This window comes from Hyla sarda, chromosome 12, assembly GCF_029499605.1.
Source record: "Hyla sarda isolate aHylSar1 chromosome 12, aHylSar1.hap1, whole genome shotgun sequence".
Classification (NCBI taxonomy): domain Eukaryota; kingdom Metazoa; phylum Chordata; class Amphibia; order Anura; family Hylidae; genus Hyla; species Hyla sarda.
The window spans coordinates 18,798,792-18,816,409 of record NC_079200.1 but is presented as its reverse complement, the minus strand read 5'-3'; the positions used below and the strand labels follow the sequence as shown (position 1 = coordinate 18,816,409).

At 43.0% G+C, this 17,618-nt stretch overlaps 1 protein-coding gene across 3 annotated transcripts in view; it reads left to right on the top strand.

Annotated features, from left to right (window-relative positions):
- B4GALNT2 (beta-1,4-N-acetyl-galactosaminyltransferase 2) overlaps positions 1 to 16,161 on the top strand; it is a 57,520-nt gene extending 41,359 nt beyond the window's left edge. For all 3 annotated transcript variants that reach the window (XM_056548394.1, XM_056548393.1, XM_056548395.1), the window contains exons 7-9: positions 2,215 to 2,355; positions 14,457 to 14,679; positions 15,821 to 16,161. In XM_056548394.1, coding sequence (XP_056404369.1) covers positions 2,215 to 2,355; positions 14,457 to 14,679; positions 15,821 to 16,020 — 564 coding nt within the window. In that variant the 3' untranslated portion in view covers positions 16,021 to 16,161. The remainder of the gene's footprint in view (positions 1 to 2,214; positions 2,356 to 14,456; positions 14,680 to 15,820) is intronic.
- Positions 16,162 to 17,618: the final 1,457 nt, after the last annotated feature.

Below are 17,618 nucleotides of genomic sequence, written 5' to 3'. Positions count from 1 at the left end.
TTTTAGCTCATTCTTTTTTCTACATTGGATTTTAATATGATTCATTAAAGCTACAAATTTTTATCCAGTCCTAGGAGCTGGATTTTCCTCTTTTTTGCTTCATCCTATGTACCTGGGAACACGGCCCTTGCTCATTCCGTGGCTTCCGCTGGAAGGTGTGCTGAATTCATTGTGATCTGGGTCTGCATGCTGCTAATGGTAAGCTTAACCTTTACCTACTTTTCTGGTTATTTTAAAGAGTACCTGCCATTAAACCATATTTTCTAAACTATCTCAGATTATATTCCCTAACTACTCCTAACACGCCTCATGCCCTTGAAGAAAAAAAATTCTGAGCTTTGAAAAGCTGTGTATCATACCTGAGTTTGGCCTCCTGCCAAGCCAGGAGGAGACCAAACTAACAGTTTGACTTGTGGCAGGGAACAGAACAGAGCCACCTAGTGGCCGTTTTTTCAATCACATTTAAGTCATAAAAAGGTTGAGAATTTTAACAGCAAGTAAACAGCAAAGTGTCTTATAATTACATAAGGAATAATATATTAAAAGTTTAGTTTTGTGACAGGTACTCTTTAACCCCTTAAGGACCAAGGACGTACCGGTACGTCCTTGGTCCTGCTCTCCTGATATAACGCGGGGTTACACAGTAACCCCGCGTCATATCACGGCGGGCCTGGCATCATAGTGAAGTCGGGACCCGCCTCTAATAGCGTGCAGCGCCGATCGCAGCGCCGCGCGCTATTAACCCTTTAGCCGCGCGCTCAGAGCTGAGCCGCGCGGCTAAAAGTGAAAGTGAAAGTTGCCGGCTAGCTCAGTCGGGCTGTTCGGGATAGCCGCGGCTAATTGTGGCATCCCGAACAGCTGACAGGACAGCGGGAGGGCCCCTTCCTGCCTCCTCGCTGTCCGATCGCCGAATGACTGCTCAGTGCCTGAGATCCAGTCATGAGCAGTCATGCGGCAGAATCGTTGATCACTGGTTTCTTATGAGAAACCAGTGATCAATGATGAAGATCAGTGTGTGCAGTGTTATAGGTCCCTATGGGAGCTATAAAACTGCAAAAAAAAAGTGAAAAAAAAGTGAATAAAGTTCATTTAACTCCTCCCCTATTAAAAGTTTGAATCACCCCCCTTTTCCAATAAAAAAAAAACACAGTGTAAATAAAAATAAAAATAAACATAGATGGTATCACCGCGTGCGGAAATGTCCGAATGATAAAAATATATCATTAATTAAACCGCTCGGTCAATGGCGTGCGCGCCAAAAAATTCCAAAGTCCAAAATAGTGCATTTTTGGTCACTTTTTATATAATTTAAAAATGAATAAAAAGCGATCAATAAGTCCTATCAATGCAAAAATGGTACCATTAAAAACTTCAGATCACGGCGCAAAAAATTAGCCCTCATACCGCCCCATAAACGGAAAAATAAAAAAGTTATATGGGTCAGAAGATGACAATTTTAAACGTATTAATTTTTCTGCATGTAGTTATGATTTTTTCCAGAAGTCCGACAAAATCAAACCTATATAAGTAGGGTATCATTTTAATCGTATGGACCTACAGAATAAAGATAAGGTGTCATTTTTACCGAAAAATGTACTACGTAGAAACGGAAGCCCCCAAAAGTTACAAAAGTTTTTTTTTTTTTACAATTTTGTTGCACAATGATTTTTTTTTCCATTTCACCGTAGATTTTTGGGCAAAATGACTGAAGTCATTACAAAGTAGAATTGGTGGCGCAAAAAATAAGCCATCATATGGATTTTTAGGTGCAAAATTAAAAGAGTTATGATTTTTTAAAGGCAAGGAGCAAAAAACAAAAATGCAAAAACGGAAAAAACCCCGGTCCTTAAGGGGTTAAAGGTTTTAAGTCCCCATAGGGACTATGCATAGAATAGGATTGTACAGTGATATCTGTGCTCTCCTAATACAGTCTGCTACAGATCAGCATCATGGATGTCACCGCCATTTAACGTGATCACACTGTGGGGGGGGGGGGGGGGGGCACTGATGAGTACCCTGAACCCACAGCCATAACGACCATGACTGCCTGAAGCCGGCATCAGGGTGCCGGCCCAGAGATCACGGTGGACCGGCCGCTGCCATCTTATCCCCTATCCTTTGGATAAGATATCTATGGGCAGAGTACCCCTTTAAAGAGTGCTTTTATAAACTGATGGGTTCAAAAATGTGACTCCCACCTCTTATGTCCTGTAGGGATGGTTTGCAGGCCGGAATCTTGCTGTGTCTCAAGTGACAACCAAGTATTACCTGTGGGTGGATGATGATTTCTTCTTCACCAGTGAAACAAAGATTGAAAAGATGGTGGACGTGCTGGAAGCGACCGATCTGGATTTGGTAAGAAGCTGAGGAAAATCTTCACATTACTTTAATTGCTCATTTTCTCATTGTTATGTCTGTTTCCGAAGGATCTGAAATGACCAAATGGGCCCAGATTTATCACAATGTGTGAGAGAAAAAGTGGAGTGATTTTCCCACAGCAACCAATCACAGCTCAGCTTTCAGTTTACCTCAGCTCGTTAGCTGACATGTGATTGGTCGCTGTGGAAAAATCACTCCACATTTTCCATTTTCTCTCATAGTTTGATAAATCTGGGCCCAAGTATATACAATGCTTATCTAATGGGAAAGGTAAAGGCCTGGGTTACGTGACTGGGCTCAATGTAAAACTTCAAGATTTTTGGTTTCCTTATATAGATAGATATTCCAGGTGACTAGCGTTGAGAACAAATATTCAAAATGCGAATTTTTTTATGCGAATATCGGCACTTCCAGACTGGACACTGATCCCTTCCTTCTTTTAGTTTAAATGGGCACTGTCATGAAATAAAAAAATTGATATGTTTTAGTACTTAAGTACTACAACATATCTTTAATATAGTTTAATTAAAAAAAGTGATTTTAAACCAGTTTAAAATCACTTTTAAATTCGGCCACTAGGGGTCTCCCTCCTAGTGGCCGAATGCATTCGGCAGTGACGTCACTACTGAATTTCTTCTCATTTGAGCCTGGCAAATGAGTCGAAATTGAAGATTTTCCTATCCTTGGTGAAGGAAAATATAGATTTTATTAAAGACAAGACGCGAGTATCATGCTTTTAGATCTTCATTTACTGATCAGCAGCAAAAGCATATTATGAACAACATACAAGAAAAAACTTAGTAGGCACAGGTATGGTGTAGCCAAACATGCTACAGGTATTAACCAATCAATGCACAGTAGCAGATATAATAGTGACAGTTAATCTAATATCTTCCTTCTTCTTTTGAGCGAAGATGAACAGTCTATTCAAAGTTAGGATCGTGGTAAGACAGCTGGAACCTGAAGAGTATCTCTAATAAGTTCGGTATCCGCAGGAAGGTGTGAATTTAGAAGGTAATGTTTTCAAATGTAGATAAATATGATGCACATCCAATAATTGAGGAACTTTTCATCAGGAATATGGAAAGTCCGCTAAGTATCTTCTTAAGTGGCTGTGAATACAAAACGTTAAAAATTGAAAGGGATGGGTTCATTGGGAGGGATGATACTCGCGTCTTGTCTTTAATAAAATCTATATTTTCCTTCACCAAGGATAGGAAAATCTTCAATTTTATGTAAACACAAGACGCTCCTATCATGCTAGTTTAAAGCTAAATATGTAAATCTTATATAACAATACATCTATTATAACAATGTCATAGAAACATGTGAATCTGGTCTGAAATAGAATGTTTTGAATGTAGAGTCAGAGGACCAATTAGCCGCTTTGATGATGTCAGAAAGGGAAGCACCTGATTGAAATAATTTAGTTGCTATGGCCCCTCTAGTAGAGTGGGCTCCAAAGGTAGAGGTATCGATGCCAGCCATAGTCATAGTCAATTTAACCCATCTGGCCAAAGTGGTGGAAGAGACCGGTTTATGGGGTTTACAGAAGGAAATAAGAAGTTGTGAAGATGGTGGGGATCGAAGAGATTCCGTTCTAGATTCATATGCCCGTAAGCAACGAACTACACATAGTTTGTGTTGATGAGGGAAAGAAGGATAGAAGACGGAATGTAAATTAGTTTTGGTGCGGCGATAGACCGTAAATACAACTCCCTCTGGAGAATATTGTCTTCTAGAAACATCAAGGGCTCTAACATCCGATATCCGTTTGATGGAAATAAGACATAAAAGAACTGTAAGTTTAAAAGAAAGTAGTTTAAGAGGTAATGAATCGTTGTCTTCCCAGGAAAGAAAAAGATTCAAGAGAATATTCACATCCCAAGTAGAGTTGTACTTAGGTAAAGGAGGGCGTCTAAAGCGTATACCTTTTAGAAGTTTACATACCAGAGGATGACGACCAATGGGGATAGAGTCAATAAGAGGATGGTTAGCTGAAATGGCAGATCGGTAAAGATTGATAGTTCTATAGGCTTTGCCAGCATCAAAGGAGTCTGAAAGAAAATTCAGGATGTCTGAAAGAGAGGTTTGCAAGGGATCCAAACCCCGTTGAGAGCACCAATGAATCCAAATTTTCCAGGCTGATCTGTAAGCAGATCTGGTTCCTGGAGCCCAAGCGTCTGAGAGTAATTCTCTAGTTGTGTTCGAAAGTGAAGATGATGTTCTGGTATGCCGGAAATGAGGCAAGCTAATAAGATTAGTTGATCTGATAATACTAGAGGATGAAAGTTGCCTAAGGGATCTTGAAGGATATTCGGAATGGATGGTAGGATTCGTGGATAATCTGTTAGAAGTTGAAGTAATTGGGGAAACCACGATTGGGTTGACCACCAAGGAACAATTAAAACCATAGTAGATTTCCGGATAGAAGTTTGAAGGAGGACTCGAGGGATTAGGTTGAAGGGAGGAAACGAGTAAAGAATTTCCTGTGGCCAATGTTGGAGGAATGCATCTATGCCTAGAGCTTCTGGATCTGGTCTCCAACTGAAAAACTGAGGGATTTGACAGTTCAGTCGAGAAGCGAACATGTCTAGATGACAGGGACCCCATAAATGGTTGATCTCCAGAAAAATGGAAGGGAGAAGTTTCCAATCGCTGGAGTCTGTTAGAAAACGAGAATTCCAATCTGCGATTGAGTTGGATATGCCAGGTAGGTATTCTGCTTTCAACGTAATATGTCTGTCTAGACAAAAATGCCAGAAATCTTTGGCAATTTCCGCAAGGTCTTTTGAAGTTGTACCACCCAGGTGATTTATGTATTGGACTGCTGAGATATTGTCCATGCGAAGTAATACACAGCAGTGAGAGGAATCCTTCACAAAGCTCTTTAGTGCGAAGGACCCAGCTAAAAGTTCTAAACAATTGATATGAAGCTGGGATTCGGAAGGAGACCATTTCCCTCCAGTAGAGAGGGAGCCGCAACGCGCTCCCCAACCCGAAAGACTTGCGTCTGATTCTATGACAATATCCGGATTTGGATTGAAGATTGTTCTTCCATTCCAGGTCTGGATGTGAGATAGCCACCAAAGAAGTTCTTCTTTGGCGTCTGAAGAGAGGCGAATCTCGTCTGAGTATCCCAGGCCTTCTCTCAAATGACGAATTTTCAATCGTTGTAGGGCTCGATAATGGAGAGGGGCTGGAAATACAGCTTGAATGGAAGCTGAAAGAAGACCCACTATCCGAGCTATGGTACGGAGAGAAATAAGATCTTTGCGAAGGATTTGGCGAATCTCTTTCCGAATAGTTTTGAGTTTCTTCTGAGGAAGACTCAGAGTGGATGATTGAGTATTGATCTTGAAACCCAAGAACTCCAGTTCCTGGGATGGTAGGAGAATGGATTTTTTGAAGTTGATTAGAAAACCCAGATTGGAAAGAAGGGATAGAGTCCAATCTCTGTGGGTTAGAAGAAGATTTTTGGATTGAGCCATGATGAGAATGTCGTCTAGATAAATAATGAGACGAACACCTCGGCTTCTGAGTAGAGCAATTATAGGCTTCAGAAGTTTTGTGAAGCACCATGGGGCTGATGAGAGTCCGAAGGGAAGGCATGTGAATTGCCATTTTTGAGTGTTCCAAAGAAATTGGAGGAAGATTTGAGAGGATGGGTGAATCGGGACTGTTAGATAAGCATCTTTTAGGTCTATCTTGACTAGCCAGTCGTCTTTTAGTAGAATATCTCTCAGAAGATGGATGCCTTCCATCTTGAAGTGTCTGTACACGACAAAGTTGTTGAGTAGTTTTAAGTTGATCACGGGTCTGTGACCTCCATCTTTCTTTTGTACTAGAAATAGATTGCTGAGAAAACCTGGGGAATTTAGGGGAACAGGTATAATTGCTTTCTTTGCAATGAGTTCCGTTACTTCTAGATTGATCAGATCTAGGTCTGTAGTTGAAAAATGAATTGGATGGGGTAGAGAGTGTTGTACGGGAGGAGAGAAAAACTCTATTTGGAAACCTGATACTGTATCCAGGATCCAAGAGTCTGACGTAATTGTAGTCCAGTTTGTTAAAAAATGTGTGAGTCTCCCTCCTAATGGAAGGTTGTGGGAGTAAATGGGAAGACTTACCTGTAGTTGGTTTAGCACGCTGGAATCCACGTTGTCCTCTTGGGCGCCAGGGTCTTGCCCGGTAGGGGAAGAACGGTGTGGGGTTGGCTGGTTGGGTAGTATATGATGGCTGGTAAGGTTGGTACTGATTTTGAAAGGAGCCTCTTGACTGTTGTCTAGTGGGGAGATAGCGGCCGGAAGAGCGGCTCCTTCCTTTCCCGGCCCTACCAAAAACCCTATTGGAAAAAACTTTTTTCAACGATGTTTGAGCTTTGTTGATGGACGAAAAGAGTCCAACGTATTTGCCCATTTGATTAATAAAATCTTCCCCAAAGAGCATCCCCTCTGTGGGGTGAGTAGGTTCATTGGATGCTAAGTTCGTTAATTGGGGGTCGATTCTCATTAGAACAGAGCGTTTACGCTCAGTGGAAAGGGCTGCATTTGCGTTGCCCAAAAAACATACAGCACGTTGTGTCCAACCTTTTAGAACTTCCACTTCAACTGGTTTGTTGGAGATAGAAGATTCTTCTACCATGTCTAAAATCTTTGATAAGGGACCGAGAATATCCAGGAGTTTGTCCTGACAGGACTTAAAACTCCTATCTATACCTTTTTTAGGATTTTTCCCTGTTTTCATCAAAAATTTATTCAGAACTGGGTCCAGTTCTGGAGTTATTGAAGATAAATGGGGGAGTGTAGGGCGGGGACACTCTGCCTTCAGTTTACTGCGAGTGACCTTATCCATGCTCTTGTTAACTCTAATAGAGAGGAACTTAGCAACTATGGGGTTAGGTAGCCATTCCCCAGATCTGGGGTGTTGGATGAGGGCTGGGTCAAAGGAGGAAAGGTCTGATTCCTCCAAAGGGTCATCCTCCTGATAGTCAGGGTCATCATTTATTTCACCGCTTTCTTGTGACAGGTAGTCAAAAGAATCAACAATTTCCTCAGCCTGAGAATCTGAAGAATCATCAGAATTCGGTTCTGTAAAAGAATTTGGTTTATTTCTTTTAGCGGTCTTATGAGCCCTACTTACAGATACTTCCTCTTGGGCAGAGGGTAACGTGTGCGGCTTTGAAGCGCATTTATCGTGACCTATGATAGGTCTGTCTTTTAATTTATCTTGGCGACCTCCTTTACATTGTTTTTTAGGAGGGGGAGCAGTGCCGTCATGTGTGTGTCGTTTTTTGGAAGTAGCCTTTTTGGGGACATTAAACCCTTTGGCTAAATCTGCCACTGAAGTTTCTGGTGTGAAATAAAGATCACCAGGTGTTTTGGGATTAGAGGTGGAGGGGTGGGCCAGTGCCAGAGAAATAGATTTCTGTATACTATCTTGCAAAACAGTAACTGCAGATAACATGGCACTCTGTACTGATCTGGCCACTGAATTATCCACCAGATTCTGGAGGTGGTCATTATTATTAGCCTCAATATTAGCTGATTGAGCTTCAGAGGTCTCCATGAGTAAATATTAATATTTATATATATATGCTATGAGGCAATTCTAGGCAGAATAGGCAGAAATGATTTGCTTTTATAAAAGCAATTTGGTATTTCTGTCACAGTGTGTCAGTAGGTACTCAGTAATGCTGGGACCGAGTACAAATTAATTACAGAGTAGCTAATTAGTAAAGCCAATCACCGTGTGGTACTGGAGTGACAGGGAGGCAGTACTGCGTCTCTGAGGGAACCTGACGGAGTGACAGGATTCCCGCCCAACAGCAGGTGAGGACCACTCTGCTGAAGTATCGTGAGACTTCCGGGAACTGAGAGAAAATGGCGGCGATGGTGCAGAAGAAAAGAAGATGGTGAAACGAAACGCAGGGGAAGAAATATCGGAGAAGAAAGCCTGGATTGGGAACCGGAGGTATCGGTAAGGTGAGGTAAGTATACAGTGAGAGAAAATATTGAGTTTATGCTGACGAACTAGGAAGGAATATAATATATATGAAGCGGGAGTACCGGGACCCCAGTATAATGACAATATACTGAATACTTGGAAATAAAGAGTTGGAGGAAATTATATCAATGTATTATAGAGAAAAAATAATAATGGAATAGCAGACCATATATATAAGGGGGTTAATTAAAGTAATATGTATGCAATACTAGAAACAGAATAAAATAAATAAATAAATGGGTTAATTAAATAAATAAATGGTGATAATATATATATATATATCAGTTAAAGAAATATGGATATTTAAGGAAAAAATACTGTAGAGACAATGACTTATCTGTTAATAGCTGCTGAGCAGCAAAAGAAGAAGGAAGATATTAGATTAACTGTCACTATTATATCTGCTACTGTGCATTGATTGGTTAATACCTGTAGCATGTTTGGCTACACCATACCTGTGCCTACTAAGTTTTTTCTTGTATGTTGTTCATAATATGCTTTTGCTGCTGATCAGTAAATGAAGATCTAAAAGCATGATAGGAGCGTCTTGTGTTTACATAAAATTCCAGTCACTGCGGTGCTCGCTCCCGTCTGTCAATCAAACAGGCGAGAGCGAGCACAGTGAAATCCAGGGCTGCGCATTGGCTCCCTGGACACACACACTGGCCGCCTCCCTGCTGCATATTCTCCCTGCAGCAGGGAGGCACATGGCTCTTACCTCTGCTTACAGCCGCGGCTCCAGTGGGGATACGCCGCCTCCTCACAGCTGTGTCCTGTCATCACCGGGGGGAGCGCGTTATACGGAGAGGGGGGCGCCATTTACTGGAGGGCCCATCCTACACTGAGCAACAAGCGTGTGCCCGGCTTCCTGTCATGCTCCTACACTCTGGTAACTCTCTCTATGGTTCTGGAGGACTTTCAATCCTCCAGAAACATAGAGACAGTTTCCAGAGTGTACGGGCATGACAGGAAGCCGGGCACACGCTTGTTGCTTGCTACGGACCCCCGCTCATGGTCCGGCACAGGTGAGGGGCGATATTGGTCGGGGGCTGGGTGTCTTCCAACACAGGGTGCCTCCAGTTGTTTCACCACTACAACTCCCAGCATGCCCTGACAGCAAATAGATGTCAGGGCATGCTGGGAGTTGTAGTGGTGAAACAGCTGGAGGCACCCTGTCAGGAGAACTGAGGGCGGAAGTCGGCCCCCAGCAGGCATCAGTGACGTGGTGCCTGCTGGGGAAGTCTGTCTGGTAGTGAGCACACACCAGGCAGACAAAATGCAATTTTTAAGATAATAAAAAAAAAATTAAAGGCAGTTAGGGGGTTAGGGATAGATGGGCAATAGGCAGGAACAGAAGAAAAAAAAAAAGAGGATGGTGGGAACTACACTTTAAAGATATAATTGTGAATGTCCATTATGCAAATTTTATTACATATTTTCGCATGGAAAAAAGAGAACGAACATAGTGAATATGCGAATTTCAGGAACATAGGATGAATATTCGTCCATATGTTTGTGAAATATCGCAAATTCAAATATGGCCCCTGCTGCTCGTTACTACAGGTGACCCTGTTTGTAATGCCGCTTATTAATGAAAATCAGGGCAGCAGTTCTGGAGAAATTTTAATTGTTGCTAATATGGTAATTTCTTCTTATGTGCAATGGGGGGGGGGGGGGCCTGCTGTATGTGCAAGGCTTTCTTACGCCCGCTTTGGACAATATTCCTGCTCCCTTCTGACAATAACTCCACCCCCTTCATAAGTATGAAGGGGTGGATAAATGTGAATAAGCCCCCTAATAAAAAAAAAAAATCATATGTGGTACCGCCACATACATAAATGTCCGAACTGTTTAAAATATAAGGTTAGCGGTCGATGGCGGACACTTAAAAATACCAAAGTCCAAAATTATGAATTTTTGGTCACTTCATATGCCATAAAAATATTAATAAAAAGCGATCAAAAAGTCCCATCAAAACAAAAATGGTATCGATAAAAACTAAAGACCACAGCACTAAAAATTAACCCTCCATATAGTCCCATACAGGGAAAAATAAAAGTTATAGGGGTCAGAAGTTATAATTTTTTTTAAAGTAGAAAATAAATAAAAACTACATTAAATTGGGTATCCCTGTAACTTTATGGACCTACAGAATAAAGATAATGGGGGAGATTTATCAAAACCTGTACAGAGGAAAAGTTGTCCAGTTGCCCATAGCAACCAATCAGATCGCTTCTTTCATTTTTAACAAGGCCTCTGCAAAATGAAAGAAGCGGTCTTATTGGTTGCTATGGGCAACTGGGTAACTTTTCCTCTGCACAGGTTTTGATAAATCTCCCCCAATGTGTCATTTTTACCGAAAAGTACACTGCATAGAAATGTAAGCCCTAAAAAGTTGCAAAATGGCACTTTTTTTTTTTTATTTCACTCCACAAATAATTTATTTAGTTTCGCCGCAGGATATGTTACAAAATAAGTAATGTCATTACAAAGTACAATTGGTGATGCAAAAAAGAAAGCCCTCATATGGGTCTGTAGGTGCAAAATTAAACGCGTTATGATTTTTAGAAGATGTGGAGGAAAAAACTAAATGCAAAAAGGAAGATTGTTTTGATGTGAAAATGGGCTGAGTCCATGAGGGGTTAATGATGGACATCAGGGATCAGCTAAGGGTACGTTCACACTGCGGAATCTCCACTCGCAGAATTTCCGCGAGCAGAGATTCCATCTGGCGGCCGCCGCCCAAATACTTTGGCAGAAGTCCGCGAGCGCTGTATAGCCGTCAATGGTGACGGCGCAATGCTGCGTGGTCCTACCGCCGAAGTATTATTAGGTCTGTGCGGCACAATGCCATCACCATAGATGGCTATGCAGTGCTCGCGGACTTTAGCGCAAAGAATGAACATGTTCTTTCTTTGCACAGAACAATTTCAGCAAACGAATTGTCCGCCGCTGAAATTTCTCAGTATTAACAGGTCTCGCGGAAGACCCATTTACACTGATGTTATTGTTCACTGTGTGTAATAATTCCGCTTGTGGAATTCCATGGGAATTACGCAGTGGGAACATGCCCTAATAGTAGAGTAAAACTTGTTTCGACTTGTCAAAGCTTGTCTACAAAGTTATTGTGAAAGTACTTGGATTGAAAAGGGTGTGGCTTATACATTTGCAAAAAAAAGGGGGAGGTTAACTATATAGCCACACCCACTTTGCACCCCGGAAGGATCTTATGATACTAATGTGGCGTCGGGATGTGAGGTGCAGGGTAGATGTTATAACCCAAGGGGCAGATGTTAATACTGCTGGTTTTGGGCTTTGCACGGGGGCAATGAAGACACAGACCCCAAGTTACGGACATACGGTAGCTTTACTGAGGGTAGACAGATGAAACCGTCTACAGTACAGCCAATATCCCAAGGAGGTGACCAGTGACACAGGGGGACTTCGCAGACTTGCAGTGGTTAGACAGACTTTGGTGCAGGCCACGGCGACTAAACAGTAGACTTGACTAACTTGATGACTGAAAATTAGATGACTTTGGCTTACTTGCCATTGACAGGTGGCTGCAGACTTTAGGCTTGAGGCCTCCAATGCTCCGGACACACACACTGAGATGACTGCACTGGACCTCAGGAACAGAGAGAGATTTCAGCCCCTCCCCTGGTTATATATAGGGGGGCTGTGCAAGGAGCCCATAGGTCACTTGGGGGGGGGGGGGGGACACCTGGTAACTAGTGGCTCCTGGGTAACAACCACATGGTATAACAATTGAAGAAACAGTACATTATTAATATCATAACTTATATACACAGGAGATAATACATAAAGGGGGGCCCTGGGGACATGGAGAGACTCTGCCTGACAGGGCAGGAGAAGTATGGGGAAACATAATCCTGTACTGGGCCACCACACTAATCTTGGTGGTCTAGGATGGTGAAGGGTTTAAAGGGGTACTCCGGTGGAATTTTTATTTATTTATTTATTTATTTTTTAAATGACCTGGTGGCAGAAAGTTAAACAGATTTGTAAATTACTTCTATTAAAAAAATCTTTATCCTTCCAGTAATTGTTAGCGGCTGTAGGCTACAGAGGAAATTCTTTGCTTTTTGAATATCTTTTTTTTCTTGTCCACAGTGCTCTCTGCTGACACCCCTGTCCATGTCAGGAACTGTCCAGAGCAGCATAGGTTTGCTATGGTGATTTTTTTTTCTCCTGCTCTGGACAGTTCCTGATACGGGCATCAGGTGTCAGCAGAGAGCACTGTGGACAAGACAGAAAGAAAAATTCAAAAAGAAAAATTTTCCTCTGTAGCATACAGCTGCTAAAATGTACTGGAAGGATTAAGATTTTTTAATAGAAGTCATTTACAAATCTGTTTAACTTTCTGCCACCATTTGATTTGAAAAAAAAAATAAAAATTCCACCGGAGTACCTCATAATGCTCATTGCGGACTAGGGTAGTGAATTGGTTAATGGTAAGAATCCTGGTGGTCTCTGTCTCGACTACTGGTCTGATGGCAGAAAACTCCAGCAAAGGTGCTACCACTGGGGTAACATTGCTGGATGCCTTTATTGTATAAAAGATCCCGGCACACCGAATTTCTTTTGCAAAGTGTTTCTTTATTTAGGCAAAGAATACATAAACGCAGCACGCGTTCCGGCCACTACAGCCTTTTTCAACTGCCCCCTCGATGCAGTTAAAAAGGCTGTAGTGGCCGGAACGCGTGCTGCGTTTATGTATTCTTTGCCTAAATAAAGAAACACTTTGCAAAAGAAATTCGGTGTGCCGGGATCTTTTCACCTACCTTGGATACCTCTATCCCTGGCACCCACCTCCATCTACAGTGCCGACCCATCTATCTTGTGGTTTATTGTATAAAACAATGCATCAGACCCTGATTGATCGCTAGAATAAGCCAGGAGAAGTGCATGCTAAAGGCATTCTCTCCCAGCTCGGTAAAGCAACACAGCTTCCTGATGTAAGTCTATGGAACCATATTGGACTCGCGCACAGAGTGGGGAGAGAAGCACTCAGGTGCGCACTTCTCCCCTTGCTCGCTCTAGCTCAGAAATAAAAGACAAAAACGAGAGAAAGGGGGCGCTCCCTTTTTAACAAATAAAGGTTCTGTGGGTCCCTTCACCACACCTAGGTGATTTTACTCACCCTTTGGTGCAAATCTCTGTTGAAAATTGGTGGGTAGGGGTAATAGGAAGCTGCTGCACTCTGATCGGGAATGGACTCTTGGCAGGAAGAGCCAGTTGTACGACACGAATAACTCAAAAAGAGGCAAAAAACGGTCTTATGAAATGCTGCTTTTGGAGGTCACAAAACGGAGAGACTCAGGCCAGCACAGGACAAGTGATATTTATTAGCAAAAAGGACAACGCGTGTCGGCACATAGAGTGCCTTCCTCAGGTCCAAATGTATAACAGCACTCTTCAAATGCTGATGGGTGCAAGAGATGCTGAAAAGGATCCTGTGTGATGCGGCGCTGTCGTGGGTCTGACCTCGCTCGTTTTAGTGATCGATCAAGGTGTAAACACTTAGACCCAGAATGATCAATCCTTTTGACATGTCTCTACAACACATCAAAAGGTAGACTTAAAGGGGTACTCCACACCTAGACATCTTATCCCCTATCCAAAGGATAGGGAATAAAATGTCTGATCTCCCTGCTGCACCCGGCGTTCATTTAGAGCCACGCCTCGCTCACTACTTCACGGCCACGCCCCCTCAATGCAAGTCTATGGGAGGGGGCGTGACAGCCGCCACGCCCCCTCCCATAGACTTGCATTGAGGGGGCGTGTCCGTGATATCACAAGCGGGGCGTGTCCGTGACATCACGAGCCTCTGCCCCGCATCACCAGTCATCCGGCGCAGAGCAAAGTTCACTCCGTGCACTGGATGTCTGGGGTGCCGCAGCCTAGATCGCGGTGGTCCCCAGCGGTGAGACCCCCGGCATCAGACATCTTATCCCCTATCCTTTGGATAGAGGATAGGATGTCTAGGGGCGGAGGACCCCTTTAATGTTACATTGTCTAATGATCTGTCTGGTTTGTCTTTTATACAGGTAGGAGGTAACGTTGCAGGAAACCATTTCTGCTTTACGCTCATTTTCGAAGAAGGAGGAGAGGATGGTGATTGTTTACATTGGAGGAAAGGAGGTTTCCATACAATCCCAGGCTTCCCTAACTGCATTCTGGGAAGTGGGGTGGTCAACTTCTTTTTGGCCCACACAGACCAAAGTCTAGCTGTTGGATATGACCCTAAATTAAACAGAATGGCACATACTGGTAATTGTTAGTGATATTTTACTTTCAATGTGGAATTCAGGAAATGTTCTTTATACATTGCTTTAATTAAGTTATAGAGGGAGATTTATCAAAACCCGTCCAGAGAAAAAGTTGCTGAGTTGCCCTTAGCAACCAATCAGCTGGTTTCTTTCATTTTTAACAAGGCCTCTGTAAAATGAAAGAAGCGATCTGATTGGTTGCTATGGGCAAATGGGCTTCTTCCCGCTCCATTGTTGTCTGCAAAGATCGGTATAGAAGTAAATTTTTTACTGTGTTTTAATAAATATGGAATTATTACCTCTTATTACCTACCCAAAGGGGATCCTGCATTGAGGGGGTGTGGCCGTGATGTCACGAGAGGGCGTGACTGTGACAAGCCTCCGACCTGTATCGCCAGTTATCCGGCACGGAGCTTAGTTCGATCCATGCACCGGAAGACTGGGGTGCCGCAGCTGAGATCGCGGGGGTCCCCAGCGGTGGGACCCCTGCGATCAGACATCTTATCCCTTATCCTTAGGATAGGGGATAAGATTTCTGGGGGCAGAATAGCCCTTTAAAGGGGTATTCCAGTAAAAAAAAGTGTTTTTTTTTTTTTTTTTTCATGTCAACTGGCTCCAGAAAGTTAAACAGATTTATAAATTACTTCTCTTAAAAAAATCTTAATTCTTAATCCTACTTATCAGCTGCTGAAGTTGAGTTGTTCTTTTCTGTTTGGCAACCATGCTCTCTGCTGACACCTCTGTCTGTCTCAGGAACTGTCCAGAGCAGGAGAGGTTTGCCATAGGGATTTTCTCCTACTCTGGACAGTTCCTGAGACAGACAGACAGGTGGCAGCAGAGAGCACTGTTGTCTGACAGAATAGAACAACTCAACTTCAGCAGCTGATAAGTACTGGAAGGATTAAGATGTTTTAATAGAAGTATTTTACAAAATTTTACTGTTTAACTTTCTGGAGCCAGTTTTTTTTTTATTTTATTTTTTTAACTGGAATACCCCTTTAATGATCTTAGACAGAGGCTGAAAGTGAAACCTGGTGTGGAAATCCTTGCACGCGCTTTTCCTAGTTCTTTATTGTCTTGGCTGGTGCACTATAACTGAACTTTTGTAAAAACAAATAAATACATTTTTCTTGCCCTTGCAGAGTTCTTCATAGATGGCTTGGGACGTCTGAGAGTTGCATCCTGTACTCATGTAATTATTGGACACCAGAAGAAGGAAAAGCCAAAACATAAGGACTTAAATTTAATAAAGTACAATTCATTCCGTTATGATACTCAAGTAAGGTTTAAGCTCGGCTTACATTACTTTAAGAATCGACTGAGTTGTTTTACCAGGAACTAACCTACCATTGGGAGTCCCATTCCTTGTAAATATCTACTGCACTGTAGTCTACATGAAGGAATTATCCATTTTTGCTGCTATTTGACAGCCACTTGTAGTAACCAAGCCATATTTCTATCTTTAAAGGGGTACTCCACCCCTAGACATCTTATCCCCTATCTATAGTATAGGGGATAAGATGTCTGATCGTGGGGGTCCTGCTGCTGGGGATCTCCCCAATCTCTATGCTACACCCGGCGTTCGTTTAGAGCGTCGTGTGCAGCGCCGAAGGCTCGTGACGTTACGGCCACGCCCCCTCAATGCAAGTCTATGGGTGGGGGTGTGACGGAAGCCCTGCCCTGCTCGTGACATCACAGCCACGCCCACTCAATGCAAGTCTATGGGAGGGGGCGTGACGTCCATCACGCCCCCTCCCATAGACTTGCATTGAGGGGGCGTGGCTGTGGTGGCACGCCCCCTCCCATAGACTTGCATTGAGGGGGCATGGCTGTGACATCACGAGCAGGGAGCGATTTCCGTCACGCCCCCTCCCATAGACTTGCATTGAGGGGGCGTGGCTGCGACGTCACGCCCCCTCCCATAGACTTGCATTGAGGGGCGTGGCTGCGACGTCACGAGCAGGACGTGATGTCAGTCACGCCCCCTCCCATAGACTTGCATTGAGGGGGCATGGCCATGACGTCACAAGCCTCCACCCCACATCGACCTTCATGCGGCACGGAGCGAAGTTTGCTCTGTGCACCGGATGTCTGGGGTCCCCCGCGATCAGACATCTTATTCCCTATCCCATAGATAGGGGATAAGATATCTAGGGGCGGAGTATCCCTTTAAATGTGATATTACCAGCACAGGGAATAGATCAATGGTACAGAAGGTTTCTTGATTCTCTATGCAGGTTTGGGCATTATCCATGGGGCCATAAAGAATGATGGTTCTGCTCTTGATGAAGCAATTAATGTGTCTGTCTTTTTCTTCCTCCATTTGAAAATGGACAAGCCACTATGATCACTATTTATACATTATGAATAAATTGCACTTACATTTAGGCATAGATTTCGTATTCTTCAAAAATGCTGACTATAATGCTCTAATGATCATGCTATTTTTACTTTATTATTTTTCTTTCAAGAAAGCTGTTTGAGGATTTCTTTTTTTGTGGAACTATGTAATGTGAAAAAAATATGTATGTTCTATAAAAATTAAAAATAAACCTGAAAATTTTAAGGGTGGGGGGTTTGTTTTCCAACATTTACTTGACATGTTAGGCTGGGTTCACGCTACGGTTTGTAACTACGGTTCCCGTATCCGGCTGGGAGGAGGGGTGGGCGGGGCTTAATCGCGGCGCCCGCACTCAGCCGTATTCGGGAACCGTAGTTAATATATGTCTATGAGCCAACCGGAGTGAACCGCAGCCTCCGGTAGGCTGCGTTTTTGGCCGTATGCGGTTTCGATGATTCGGTTTTGGTCTTTTTGCTGATGACACAAACATATGTAACAGGGTTGATGTTTCTGGAGGGATGCGCCAAATGCAAAAGGATTTTGATAAACTAGAAGAATGGTCAGAACTCTGGAAACTGAAATTTAATATAGATAAGTGA